At 33.8% G+C, this 15,887-nt stretch overlaps 1 protein-coding gene across 3 annotated transcripts in view; it reads left to right on the forward strand.

Annotated features, from left to right (window-relative positions):
- The first annotated feature begins 3,561 nt into the window (after positions 1-3,561).
- LOC124356067 (longitudinals lacking protein, isoforms A/B/D/L-like) overlaps positions 3,562-15,887 on the forward strand; it is a 288,880-nt gene continuing 276,554 nt past the window's right edge. For all 3 annotated transcript variants that reach the window (XM_046807234.1, XM_046807235.1, XM_046807233.1), the window contains exon 1: positions 3,562-3,901. In XM_046807234.1, coding sequence (XP_046663190.1) covers positions 3,731-3,901 — 171 coding nt within the window. In that variant the 5' untranslated portion in view covers positions 3,562-3,730. The remainder of the gene's footprint in view (positions 3,902-15,887) is intronic.

Consider the following 15,887-nt stretch of genomic DNA (forward strand, 5'->3'; position numbering starts at 1 on the left):
ATGCTTTTTAGGGCATAGAAGCTAGCTGCTTTTATCATTTTGATTGATATTTGGTCGCAGCCTACAGCATCTGATTTGATGTTATTCATAGCAAGCATAACCTCGTCTTCGGACACCCTACTAAACCTAAATTTGTCATAATTTTCTTTCAAAGAGTGATTTGTAAAACCTCAACAATTCATCATCAACCATTCCATTGATCCCCATATCAGCAAAATATTTATTAGCTTCTTCAATTTCAATGTTAGATGGAATGTTTGATGATTTACCTTTCTTAATAACATTGCCTCTTTTTAGGCAATTCCAAAACTCTGGTAGAGGTATTTTCAGAAATATTCTGTGCAAAACATTTTTTTTCGCCTTCCTTATCAAACCGTTCAGTCTGTTTCTTATATGTGAATAGTTTTTCCAGTCTGTACGGTCACCACTTGCACTGTAAATCTTCTTTAACTTGTTTTTTTGATTGGATAGTTGAGTTGCTTTATTTGGTCAGTTCTCCACGGAGCTCTTTGCTTTGCCACCCGTTTAAATACTACTGGGGCCAGTTCATCATGAATTTTGGATTATTCTTTTCCTTCTCAAAGCCATTATGAGAAAAAACAAGCTTGTGATCAGAAATTGCAACACCTCTAAAATCTGTAATTTTTTAGACATCCATAACACCGCTTCTCTTGATATTAGCAGCCTTATCCACAATTATATGATCCACCAAGGAAGTAGTGTTTTCTGTAACCCTGGTTTGGTCCTTGATGATCTGAACAACATTATTTTCACTCAAGAGCCGAAGCAAATAGTTTGTCTCATGAGAGTTGCTAGCTTGCATGTCAATGTTTGCATCTCCAACGTACATGACGTGATTTACTTCGACTGCAAGGTCAACAAACAAGGAATGGAAAAGCTCCCCAAACTGAGAGTACCTAATGTAGGATGGCCTGTAAACTACACACAATCCCAGCTTAAGACCCTTAACCTTTAGAACAACACAAACATATTCAATACCAGGATCAACATCTCTTGACAGATGACGTGGTTCGTTATCGATTCCTTCCTTTAGATAGAGGGCGACTCCTCCTCCTTGTTTCCCCACGTTTTCAAGATTATCTTGACGATCACTTCGTAGCATGACATATCCTGGTATGGTATAGCTGTCAGATGAGGTAGACGGGTGCAGCCAGGTTTCCGAAACACCAAAAACATCAAATTCAAAGTCACTCACCAACGAAAACATTTCTTTAAAGCCCGTATTCAATGATCTCATGTTTAGGTGAGCAACTCTAAGACACTTGCTGCCCCCCCCCTACTGACTAGTTTTCCGAGGCCCGGGAAATACTCGGACTTTCACGAGGTTCTTGATTGCCAGGAATGTCCTCCCCGACCTCAGACCCTGAGCCAGCAGCAATAGCAGGTTCACCTTGGCTCTCTTGATCAGAAGAGAGTGGGGCTACACTCAAAAGAGCCAAGTACACATTGTCTTCAAACAGAGAGCTGAGACGAGAGACTCCCCTTTTATTGAAATGAACGCCATCCTTGGCGAGATATTTTTTCGAAACAAGTGTGTTTGCCTCGACGAAAAGAACGTAAAAATTGCCACACATCAACTCCAATTGGGAGTTGAAGTCATTCAGAGCCTTGTAGCCAATATCTCGTCTGGGCAACACACTGTTTAGAACTATTTTCGCGTCGGGAAACTGTGTTCTGGCTGTGTAAAGAAGCTCGGCCATGTCATGTAGAGCTTCACGCTTCTCATGACCACCGTTGTAACCGGGGCCTCCCCGATAACCTCGCCTGAGATTGTTACAACCAACGTGCAAATATATTACGGACAAACTAACACCTACATAACTCAACAAAACATTCCTTACATCTAAAATTTCCCCTCCTCCGGACAACATTCCACAAAAGAACCTTTGTTCCAACACTTAGCACTAGAATGCCTCAGATGGGACGATGAGCAAGACGTTGCTAAACTCCCTAACGCCACCGCCTTGTTGAGGGATATCCTGCACAGGTGGGGCGGGCACAGGCTGTGTCACCGTCACAGGTACTGGTTGCTGACTACAGCTTGGCACAGATGTCGACTCAGCCTGGCTTGGACTCTGTATAAGTGTCGTGTCAGCGAAGCATGACCGTCTCTGCTTGGCCCGAGTTTCTGCAGACCGTAGCTCGGCTCGCAGGCACTTGATGTCCGCCTCTAGAACTTCGAACGTTGTTAGGAGACCTCTACGCTTAGATGTGAGAGTGTCGATCTTCTCCTGACTTTCAGCGAGCATCCTCGTCACCTCAGCCTCAACTCCTCTGTCCACAGTCTCCTGCAGGCGAGTGTTGTCTGCTTTGCACGTGCTGAGTTCGTCCTTCAGCTTCTTAATCTCACCTTCGTAGTTGTCCTCCATCTCGAAAATTTGGACGGACTTCCCTTTAAAGCTGTTGTCAAGGGTTAAACATCGATGCTCGGCTGAAGTAAGGTCGTCTTGAAGGGACTCAATATGATGTTTCAGAACACTATTTTCTTTAAGACTACTATTGAGAACACTCATCAAAGAGGTCACATGAGGTACTAGTTTCTCCACAGTCTCATCACCAAAGGTAGCTACACAGGATCGCAGTTCGGTGAAAAATCTAGCTACTAAATCTATGACATGTTGATCTAGGTGATCCAGTCCATCTAAGACCTGAAGGAAATTACCACTCGACCTCGTAACAGGCATTTTTTATACCTATATAACCTTAAAAATACTAATAAATAGGCCTAGGCTAGAAATGACAACACATAAATAATAAACTAGCAATAAATAAATATTAATAATACAATTTTGTCTTGTATACAGTTATTTCAAAATAAAAGAAAATGACAAAATAAAATAAAAATACATTAAATTATCATTGAAAAGTTAATTTATAAACACGTACGGTCAATAATGACAGTCAGAGTAACTAAAACTAATAAGTTAATACTATAAGTAACAAAATAAATAAATAAATTATATTAATTTTCATTTTATGACTAGATTACTTTTTTGCTTCACTAGAACACAACAGACACTAACTTCTGAAACCCAAGATTACTCATTAGTTTATTCTAATCTCTAGTTTATTATTTTTATATTTTATTTATTTTGTTAATTTGTTGTCATTTACTAATTTATTTAGCTGTATAGCTGCATTTGTGCTGTCAATCTTTTAAATTTGTTAATGTTTTATTTTTATTTGTGTATAATTGGTATAATTCAGTAGTAAGAATAAATTAAAATAAATTCTTAAATTTTTGGAATGTGATTGAGCGCATAAACACATCAAACAGGTTATAATATTTAATAATTTTGAAATTACGTTTAGAAATACCAATAAATATAATAAATTTGTTTGAGTTATCAGATATTAATAATATAGTGGTGCTGATCTAAACCTAGAATTGTTATAGACGTTTTAATCCGTTTCTTTAACTATAATTCTATACAAACAAATAATGTTGCTTACTTTGTATAGTACTTATACTTACATTTTAATGGCTAGTCTTTAAAACAGAAATCCGAATACCAAGTCATACAACCCCAAACCCAAATTGTACAATATGGCAGCTGCATCGGTTTGTTAGCTTGGCAGTTTTCTCTGATAAGTTCGGGTGTCGTAGTGTGGTTGTATTGTGAAATTATTGTAAAATTTGTTACGTGGTATTTTAATTTGTTGTTTTAATCGCATCGTGCGTGTTTATTTATCTACATAGTGTTTCATAATGGCAACCGAACATTTCTGTTTGAGGTGGAATAATCATCAATCTACTTTGGTATCTGTATTTGACAATTTATTAGAAAGTGGGACTTTGGTGGATTGTACTCTCGCAGCAGACGGACGATATTTAAAAGCTCACAAAGTAGTGCTTTCAGCATGCAGTCCTTATCTAGGAGTAAGTATATATTTATTTATTTAAAGACAATTTTCTTGGTTCCAAATCTTTGGGGGAAGGAGTTAACAGCCCTAGACTAACCCACCTACACATAATGGTGCATTCAAGGTTCTCATCAATTATGATGGAATTTTGGAATATGACTGAATGGTAGAGGAATACCAATTATTCTCATAAATGAAAGAACAGACAGTATATGAGGCATTATTCCATTATAAATATAGATTAATTAAAGTTGTATTTAACCCTTTTTGCCCTTGTAAATTATCTTGACATTTTAATTGATAATTAAAAAAATAGTATTGAAGAAACTGTTGTCTATCTATTTTATACATCTATAACTACATTTCATACATTTTATCATCACAGTTACCCTTAATAGGCTACTGTCCAGTTAGTTATTTATGTGGATGAAAAATGTTTGGTCAATACCAGACAACTTTTAAAATCCAGGAGACATGGTAACCAAAAGGAAGGTCAGAGGTAAAATGTGTTGTATATATACTATAATATGCTATTGTGCATAGGAACACACACAAAAAATATTTGAAATGGACTAACCCCTAGCTAGGACCTTCAATGTTTACATAGGAATTTATTAAAAATACCATGACTGTAAAATGGATGGAGGAGGTTCATAGTAATTGGTTACTCTCTCAAAGAGGCCTTTTGATAGTTGCAAACACACGTTGTCTATGGATTTTTCCATACTTATTTTTAGGTTGATACATGTTTGCAACCTAGGGTTAAATTTTCATCATAATAAATTAGCTAGAACTATTTGTATTTGGCCACACAATTTTTCACATTGTCTGATTGGGTTTTCAGATTCCCATTGTGAGTTGAGGGGATTTGACCAATTTTTGGTTGGTCTTAAAAAATTAAATTTTAAACACAATTTAGAAAAATATTAGCATTGGTTGCAATATAGACCTAATAAGCTAAGCAGTCACCACCACAAGCAAATAATTGATAATCATAATTAACTTATCTAAACTACTATAACCGATATTTAGAACTGAATTTTGTTATGTTATAGGTATTTCAAATCATAGTTGTTTTTTTTTATATCTAAAAAAAGAATAATATAATTTTGAAAAAAAAAACTACCTATTTAGGCAAGGTCTAAGTATTTATAAAATGTATTTGTGAAGTAAACAAAAAACAATGTAACATTTAGTTACTATTTACTGTTTTAATTTTTTATTTCCAATGGACATACATCCAAATTTTACCAGTTCATTGATAGCTGACTCACAGCAATAAATTAAAGATATAATAAATTAAAGTTAAATAATAACTTTACAATTTACCAATAGTGAATATACCCCTAACCTCAAAGAATATAACAATTATGTTGTCAACAAATAAAATAAAGCTCACAGCACGGTAAAATTTAATAAGTAAATAAATATCTGTATTTTGGTGTTATCTGGAGGCCACTATATTTGGAAGTGTTTTTGACGGGGACCAAAAAAAACTACATTATTAGACAGAACACTCTTTATTTGACCTGCTGTGAAAAATACATGTCACTGTGAAAAATAGATGTTGTTAGGCTATGTTATATAAGTAGGTTTAGATTAAGTTATCGTAAATATGTTTTTAGTCTTACCCAAGTTAGAGATAAATTTGATAAGTGCTCACATGATCTGAGCTTGAATTTGGGTACTATCTCATAGGAATACTTCCTTTTGTGTATTAAGTACTGGCCAAAAAGCCCACACTGATGGCCAGGGGCATTTTTGAACGTTCAACTTTTCTGACATTAGATTATGTTGGACGATCTGGTATGTAATCTGAGGTTGGGAAAGTACCGATCAGAAATGCTCCTGGCCATCAGTGCAGGTTTTGCTGGCACCTTCTTGCACTTTTTTTGTATATAAACTTTGGATTTCATCTCAACTGGTTAAGTTTGTGTAGGCAAAAATAACAAAAATGTTGTTTTTATTACTTTTAATTTGGTGCATGATACAAACCATATGGTTGTAGGATTTTTTGTGTTAAAAACAATTTTTTAATTTTACAAATATAATAATTTTTTAATTTTAAAATGTTTTGGAAACTAAACTTTCTCAGTTATTTTTTGAAAAGGTACGTCTTCAACTAATTTTGAGTAACATTTGAACTTTGTTAAGTTGTTCAATAAAGTAACAATGAAAAAGATAGTTAGAGTTGTTTTGTTTTTAGATTTTTTAATACCCTGTATATTTACAGCAAGATAAATTTAAAAAATTTTAGAAATTACCTGTCAAGATATCTTTAAAAAGAGGTACACACACCTCTCCTTTATATTTAAAAACTGTACAAAATAACCCCATCCTCCAAAAATACCCCTTACAGATTTTTTTGGGGGTTCAGAATAATTTAATCAATTTCTTTGGCTAGAAAATAGGGTGGAGGGGGTTTCAGTTAAAACGGGAGTTTCTATCTTTACTTCTTAAACTGCTACAATCAGTGGCCCAGGTTGTCTTGTTCACTCTGTGTAACATACGTATTTGATACTTTGGTATTTGCCGAAACCGGAGGCCACTATTTTTGTAACTGAACACCTACAAAAACAATATTATTAGAAATAACAGACTTTATTTGACTTACTGTGAAAATTATGTGTCGTTATAACGATCAGTTCTTGTTTTCTATCTCTAGAGAGGGTACAGTGTCGCCTATTTCTAGCCGACATCGCTTCTTTTTGGGAGACAGAAAACAAGAACTGATTGTTGTAATGACATGTAATTTTCACAGCTAGTCAAATAAAGTTTGTTTGTTATTTCTAATATTGTAACTAGTGTAATAGTTGTAATAGTGGCCTCTGGATAATGCTAAAGTACTGTGTATTTTTGCCAAATCAGCCATTCTTTTTATAACAGACACCTCAGTGTTAAAAAAATGAAATAAATTTAAAAGTTAGTTTTTAAGACATATTTATGTTGTAAAAATACTTTTAATTTACCAAATCCAAAGAAAAAAAGTTTAATAGAAAGATGTATATTTATTTTTATTCTAGGTTAAAGTTGCCTGTTGATGAGACAGTCTACTAATAACAATAATCTAGTTTTTAAAAACAGCTGATTTTACCCTAGTGTATAAGTGTTTCTCAGATTTGAGGTTAGAGAGAGGAAGCTTGGACATTTTTACATAAACTTGAGCTGAATTTAAATAAACTTGGTAAGTAAACAAGTCCTTATTTCCAAATAATTCTGACGTAATGTCACAGTGTCACATACGTAACAAGAAACATGAAAAAGTTTAAACTGCATCTCATCTAGTATGTTGACATGGATAACATTTTGTAAAAGTAAGGTTAAGTTAATGATTGTTAATATGATATTTTTTATTTTATTTTAAATATTATTCTTTGGCAAGTAAACTGTGTTACGTATGGTGACACATCAAAATGTTACGTATGTGACACATTAAGTTATGATACAAAAACTGTCAATTTGAAGAAGAATTAACTTAGGAAGTTAGTTAAACCTAGCCTATCTACCAAGTTAATCTATTTATTTTGTTTATTTTAAAGCCTCCCAGACAGATTTATGTACAAAAAATAAAAGATTGGCATAATGATAAAGTTTATAGTTTTTGCTTGTGTTAGTGATGATTTGAAGCATTGTAAGAACTCTGTTTGGACATTTATAAAAGTTCTTGTAAAGGAAATTAATTAAATAGCTCCAGAAGTAAAAACATTTACATATATTTTCTGATAACTGTGCCGGCCAATTTAAAAGCCAGTACATTATGTCAAATATTTGTTTTGCAGAGGAAGACTTTGGTATTGCAATGAACTGGAATTTTTTTTGCTTCCAGCCATGGGAAGGGGGCTGTAGATGGTATCGGAGGGATGGTAAAAGAGGATTGTATGGAGAGCAGTAAAGGGTCGGAAAGCTTTTGTTAATTACCCCAGAAGATTTCTACAGAGTGGCATTGGAAAAATGCAAAGAAAATTCGACTATTGTTTGTTTCAAAGGAAGAAATAGATCATAATAGAAAACATCTTGAGGAGAGATGGGGTAAAATTCATCAAATAACTGGTATTCAAGCAATGCACCACTTTCAAGCATATAGTGATCACTAGATACTGAATAGCAGGACATCAAAATCACTCATGCTTAAAGTTTGACATTAAGAATGAAGAATATGACGCTACAAAACTGTCAACCCGACGACGGCTACACTATGAAGATGCTTACAGTGATGAATCTGATGATGATAAGTATGAGAGTACTGGAAAAGATGATGCACAGATGGAGACAGATGAAGAGCCATTATCAAAACTCACTGATAGAAATGTTCAACACCCAAATCCTGGTGACTTTGTATTAGTGAAATTATTAAGTAATAAAATGAAAAGAATTTCGCTACGTAGCAGTTTGCCAGAGCAAAGTAAATGAAGATATTGTAGTCACTTTCTTGAGAAAGTATGGGGAGGATACTACACTGTTTAAAATTGATGAAAATGATGAAAGGCTCGTGGCTACTAAAGACATTATTCGAGTGTTGGAACAACCTAAAATTAAAACCGTTCAGTCGTGTACTTTATCAGTTTTCCAAAAACTGTACATGTTAAAGAAGTGTGACTATGTTCTGTTAGTTTTACTTAGAACAAAAGTGTACCCAACTTATTTAAAAATTAATATTGTAGAAATAGTTATAAGGAACCTTAATATACAGTATGTGTGAATTTAGTACCTAAGTTCTATTGTAACGTTTTCTATGTGAATTGATAACAGTTTACCTATTTTTGTTTGGTTTCAGTTCAGTTGTAAGGATATCACTTTTTAGATAGAATAAGTTGTTATTTTTATCATAAATAGTGTTCTTGGTACTCTAGTTATACTTGTCACATACGTAACAAACAACCTGTCACATACGTAACAACAAATCACAATTTTTAACAAGTATTCCAAACATGTTGGTACATTGATTAATTAAGAGTTGTACGTAAATATTAATTAGGAATGCAATTAATTTTTATTTTAAATTTTTATTGAAGGAAAAATTAACAGAATTTTACCATTATGTACCTAACACTCTAAGGATGAGTGCCTTTCATGTCACAAACGTAACAGCCATAAAAAAAACATGTATTGCTTGGAAAATAATAAAAAATTCTTGTGCCCAATTTTGTATACTTTTTTAATTAAATCACCTTCTATACACTGAACTGTGATAAATGTATTTATATAATTTTACTTTTATTTATATTTCACCATAAATGTGTCTAAGTGTCACATACGTAACAAAAGAATGGCTGCAATTATGTAAAGGTCAGAGTACAATAAGCTGACCTGGATTTTTTATATTGATTAGTATAATCATCGATACATAATATTTGTATATAGAATATTAGAGTATCAACTTATCTATAGTCCTCATAATAACAAGGAAGACTTTATTATTTCAATTTCATGTTAGAAATTGAAATAATTCATTAAATATATACATTGTTATCCTCATAAATAATAAAGGAACAATAATGATAAAAAAAACAAAAACAATTAAAACAGGAAATAGGAAAAACTTGTAAACAATAAAGAAATGATAACGACATAACTGACATTTAGTACAGAAAATAGGAATTTTATTTTACTGAACTATTTATGTTTTCTCCTGGGTAATAATCATTAACTGCTTTCAAGAAGTGTTTGAAAGCTTCCTGCCCAGAACACCTTATCTCTCCTCTGTACAATTACTTACAGAGATGATCTGCGGCTGGTGTGTCACTTTTTAAACTTTATTTACGGCCCTCCACGAGTCTTCAAATATCTGAGTATTAACACCAGTTGCCGGGTCTAAACAGTTTTTGTTGTGTTTGACAGTAAAATGCACAAACTCACTCAACCCAATATATGGCTTCCACATGTCTGTGGCTATGGTTAACTGTATATGCCTTCCACATGTCTGTGGCTATGGTTAACTGTATATGCCTTCCACATGTCTGTGGCTATGGTTAACTGTATATGCCTTCCACATGTCTGTGGCTATGGTTAACTGTATATGCCTTCCACATGTCTGTGGCTATGGTTAACTGTATATGCCTTCCACATGTCTGTGGCTATGGTTAACTGTATATGCCTTCCACATGTCTGTGGCTATGGTTAACTGTATATGCCTTCCACATGTCTGTGGCTATGGTTAACTGTATATGCCTTCCACATGTCTGTGGCTATGGTTAACTGTATATGCCTTCCACATGTCTGTGGCTATGGTTAACTGTATATGGCTTCCACATGTCTGTGGCTATGGTTAACTGTATATGCCTTCCACATGTCTGTGGCTATGGTTAACTGTATATGCCTTCCACATGTCTGTGGCTATGGTTAACTGTATATGCCTTCCACATGTCTGTGGCTATGGTTAACTGTATATGCCTTCCACATGTCTGTGGCTATGGTTAACTGTATATGCCTTCCACATGTCTGTGGCTATGGTTAACTGTATATGCCTTCCACATGTCTGTGGCTATGGTTAACTGTATGCCTTCCACATGTCTGTGGCTATGGTTAACTGTATATGCCTTCCACATGTCTGTGGCTATGGTTAACTGTATATGCCTTCCACATGTCTGTGGCTATGGTTAACTGTATATGCCTTCCACATGTCTGTGGCTATGGTTAACTGTATATGCCTTCCACATGTCTGTGGCTATGGTTGTTTCATTCTTTATGTGCTTTAATACGAGGAATGAGGGTTTTTTAATCTCATTATTGTCAGGATGCATCTTAGTTTGTTATTTAACACAACTTTTTTGAACTCTTGGTATAGTTTAAATTATAGCTAAGTTAATATCCATGCTCATTCTACCAACCTCCCTTGTGTCTTATTTTTGTTTTCCTTCCTTACATTCATCTAATTCCACCAACACCACTCCCAAGACCTCCAGACCTTTCTGCCCTGTTAAATTGATCATCAATCTATATAACTCAAACTTTCCTACAAAATGGCATTCTAGATATTGTAGTTCTTGATGGATTGTGTACATCCAAACTGGTCTCAACAAGTAACAAGTCATATTTTGTCTGATTTCTAAACAAAAATAGATCAAATTCCTAATGTTTCGCAATCCAAATTTAGATGAAACTGTTATTCAGTGTATTTTTACTAAAATTCTGGCCACCATTATCTCCATTTTGCACCTAAACACCATAATATTTTGAGTCTCTCATAACTGACTTTAACTTTGTACAAGGCATGTTTTTTAAGTAAGCACTATTGTTATATATAAAAAACTCTAGTAAACTTTTTGTAACAATTTTATTTTGACATGAAAGCTTACACTTGTACATACTTTTCTACATAATTGCCATGAGTATTAAGGTACTTAATATATCTAAAATTTGTATACTGTCATCATAGATGATTGCCACCTGATTTAACAGGGATTGAACATGATCATTTTGTCGTTATTGTCATCGTTGCGGTGCTGACCTTCAAAATCCTTCTTCTGATCAAAAAAACTAATGGTAACAAATGGGCCCTAAATTTGGGGTTGTTAGGAAGATTATTAATTTTTCCTAGCATATTTCTGTAATCAAAATCCTGAGTTTGTTTTTTGCATGTGAACATTGTCATACAGGAAACATGGTTCTTGATAAAAATATTATAGAGAACTCTTCTTTAAACTTGAGGAAACTTCTGATAATGAAGAAATTGTGAAATGTGTGTTAATTTTTGCTTCATCATTAACTTCCTCCACCAATTCGTAGGTGATCATTGAGGGTTGTCCATTGCATCTCATCATGAACGTTTTTATGGTCATCTTCTAAAGTTCTTACCCATTTGAATGCTATTCCATCACTCACAATTCTGTCCAAACACTTCACAGTTCTGTCGGTGAATTTCAATTGCTCTCACCGCTTTAGTATCAAGAAAACAAACAACAGCAAGTACATCACAGTCTGCAGGATTCTCAATTGTTCTCACCGCTTTATCATAAAGAAAACAACAGCACATACTTAACAGTCTGCAGGATTCTCAATTGCTCTCACCGCTTTATCATAAAGAAAACAACAGCACATACTTAACAGTCTGCAGGATTCTCAATTGTTCTCACCGCTTTATCATAAAGAAAACAACAGCACATACTTAACAGTCTGCAGGATTCTCAATTGCTCTCACCGCTTTAGTATCAAGAAAACAAACAACAGCAAGTACATCACAGTCTGCAGGATTCTCAATTGTTCTCACCGCTTTATCATAAAGAAAACAACAGCACATACTTAACAGTCTGCAGGATTCTCAATTGTTCTCGCCGCTTTATCATAAAGAAAACAACAGCACATACTTAACAGTCTGCAGGATTCTCAATTGTTCTCACCGCTTTATCATAAAGAAAACAGCAGCACATACTTAACAGTCTGCAGGATTCTCAATTGCTCTCACCGCTTTATCATCAAGAAAGCAACAGCACGTACTTCACAGTCTGCAGGATTCTCAATTGTTCTCACCGCTTTATCATAAAGAAAACAGCAGCACATACTTAACAGTCTGCAGGATTCTCAATTGCTCTCACCGCTTTATCATCAAGAAAGCAACAGCACGTACTTCACAGTCTGCAGGATTCTCAATTGCTATCACCGCTTTATCATCAAGAAAACAACAGCACATACTTAACAGTCTGCAGGATTCTCAATTGCTCTCACCGCTTTATCATCAAGAAAACAACAGCACGTACTTCACAGTCTGCAGGATTCTCAATTGCTCTCACCGCTTTATCATCAAGAAAACAACAGCACGTACTTCACAGTCTGCGGAATTCTCAATTGACGTGGGTATGCGAGATATGCACTCGCAGATAAAGACAATTAATTTTTGCTGTAATTGCGTGTATGGCTTGTTAACAGATGAAGGTAGACATATCATGAAGTACAAGGACCTCTCCCACACCCCTTGACTTGTTTTTTCGCTAGTTTTTTTTAACCCCCCCCCCCAAGTAAGTTGGCAGGTTGCAAAGTTTTACTTTTGCAGAATGTAGTGCAAATATTTGTACCATAACACCCCATGTCATGTTGTTTAGCGAGCGGGTAATACAAGGTTTTTATGGGTTTTCTAGAAAGTAAATCTTAAAACACTTTTTAGAATACCTTTTTTTTAAAAATTGGACAACCCCCCAAAGGAGGTCTTTATGAACGTAGCCAACATGGACTTTAAATTACCTCTTTTGTTCTTACACATTTGTACAATTTCACACTTGTAGAATTAGTGAAAGTACTTGTACCCCCATGCCCTTGTAATTTTGTAGGAAACAGGATTTTCCCGGGCATTTGCCATCGTTCAGTGATACAATACAATCAGTAACACTATGTTTCGAGATACACAATCCGATCTCTTCTTCAGGTAAATTACTCGCTTTATCAGGTAAATTAAAACACTGGTATTTTTTGTTAACTTTAACCTAGATATTAATTATGCATTAGTTAGTTTCTCAGAAAGGTTCAGTAGTTGTTGAATATATACTTGTCCATCCATACCACTAAAAAGTAACTGAATGTTAAAACATGCATACTAAATGCAACAAAACGTTGTGAAAAGTAGTATTTTTGGTTCCATTTCTCAAACCATCCAAGATCTAAAGCCAAACTTTTGTCCAAAAAAATCTAGTTTTTAAGAGAGCTATTGATTGGTGTGTAATGAAAAATGAACTATTTAAAAAAATTAGGAAATTTGCTGAATAGTAAAAACTGTAACATATTTTTAGAAAGAATACTTCTTTGGTAATCTTGGGCAGAAAATTGGATTTCCTACAATTTTTAAAAGAGGTAACAGTAAAAATTAAGTGTGAACCGTACAATTTTGACACTTTGGACCATTCTATGTACAAGAAGTGAAATAAATTCAGACTTTTTTCAAAGTGATCAGTGGATATAGATTTACAAATAAGGTACAGCCTACCTACCTTTACATTTTGTAGATCTTTAAAGAAATTAACAACTTCTTCCCCAAAAGTGTAATTTTGGGATATTTGATGATGTTAAAAGTTATTTTTCTAGGTTTAGCTGGTATACAGTGTTGGGTCTGCCTCGCCTCCCATAGTCACTCACTGTGTTTTCAAAATAATTACAATTTTCCTGTCCCCTGAATCCAATTTGGCAATATTCCCTGTTGACTCTCCATGTCAATCAATACAGTGATTTTCCTCACCACCTTAGATTTTGATTAAATTTGGTGTATAGATTATTCTTTATATAGATATAGAAAAAATTAATTGGAAATATAAAATTTTTCAAATATTTAACTGGTTTTGGAATTGCAGCTATGTAAATTGCCTGAAACCGCAGAGAACCCCCAACTAAGATAAAGAGCTAAGAAAGGTGTACTTTTAAAGACATTTTAATGAGCTTTCACTTGATATACAACATTATGTAGTTAAAAAACGTTTTTCCAAATTCAGAAACAAAATTTGTTATTGTTATTTTCTCAAAATGTGTATCTTTGATTAAAAAAAAGTTTTCCCGTATACTTTTAATAACTGATTCTGAATGTTTCATAATGGGATTGCTATGGGTTTCCTGTTTTTATTTTTTTCAGTTCTTATGTCATCTAAAATCATAATACTACTAAAATACAAATTTTATTACCATATTGAACAAGTAAAACCCCAACATAGACATACCTATGATGCTTTTTGTGTACTGTATTTGCATTAATTTACTATGTAAAATTAAAACTTTAAATGCTAGAAAGATTGTTTTTTAAGATTAATTTTTGAGTGTCTTCCTCTGAAAGTATGTATACTCTTCTATGAGGTATAGGTTCAACTTTACACAAAATATCATTTAGTGATACCAGAAGATTATCAGCTTTTTGAAGTATGCATATGATGGAGATGGACCAGCAGGATACAGAAACCACCATTTTCTGTAATAAGTCACAGTTACTTCCATAATTCATAATTTATGAAGTAATCTTATATATACTCAAAAGTGTACTAAAAAAGTTTATTTGTACTAAAAGTATCATGTATTAAAGTTTGTTTTGAATAGGATTACAAGTTTCCTAGTTATGGATTTTCAGTGTTATAGTTTGGTTGAAAAGCGCCATAAACCAGTACTTATTTGTTCTCACCGACATAGAAACTGAAAGTTCTGGAAATTATTGTTTGTAATAATAATTTGCTTTATACGTCTAATCACAGAAATAAACAAGCTAAATTCTATTGTAATTCCTGTTATTGTAGCTTTACTGAGAGTACGACTTCCATTGTTAATCAAATTAATGATAATGTTCAGAAAATAATCTCACTTTCTTCAAGTAAGTCATATCACATCATGTTATATAATCACACCAACTTATTTGATACAATTTTAATAGTACTTCAAATGATGGCTTCAAAATTGGTATACTTTTTCAAGAAATGTTATTCCTAGTTGTATGAAAAATGTTGATTCCTCTACAGTACTGTTATCAAAGCTTCCGTATTTCGTACATCAATCCTTCAAACCATGATACTATCAGCTTGTCTTTTAAGACGATCCTTTTCATGTCGTACACGGTCAATGCAATAACTTACGTTAAGTTCTTTGGGTCAGCTAAAACAGTGCTGATTTTTCAGTTCGTTACTCAAGAAATCATCATGCCTAAATTGGGTATGATTTTCTTAAGTTGTATCAAGACTGGTTGTAAATCTGCACAGAAACCTATATAGAGTCATGTCTGATTTTGGACAAATTACAGTAGAGAAGAAGTGCAATTTAAATCTTCTATTTTATTTCAATAGTACAGTACAGAAATGTGTAATGTTATTTATTCTCATCACCCTCCAAAATGAAATTTATTTCTGTACTGAACTTAAAATATTGTATTTCAGAAAAGTAATTTACAAAAACGTGAAGTTGGTCTTGAGATGTTGGATTCCTGAGTATTGGTGCTTAACCCATTATGGGTAAAAGGTGTAGTATGCAGGTTTTAAGCTGCGATCGCATTTGTCGCATTTTGCGAAACGAGTCAAGAAAATGCAATGCTGTTGAGAGAAGCTCTTGCAAAA

The sequence above is a fragment of the Homalodisca vitripennis genome, chromosome 2, assembly GCF_021130785.1.
Source record: "Homalodisca vitripennis isolate AUS2020 chromosome 2, UT_GWSS_2.1, whole genome shotgun sequence".
NCBI lineage: Eukaryota > Metazoa > Arthropoda > Insecta > Hemiptera > Cicadellidae > Homalodisca > Homalodisca vitripennis.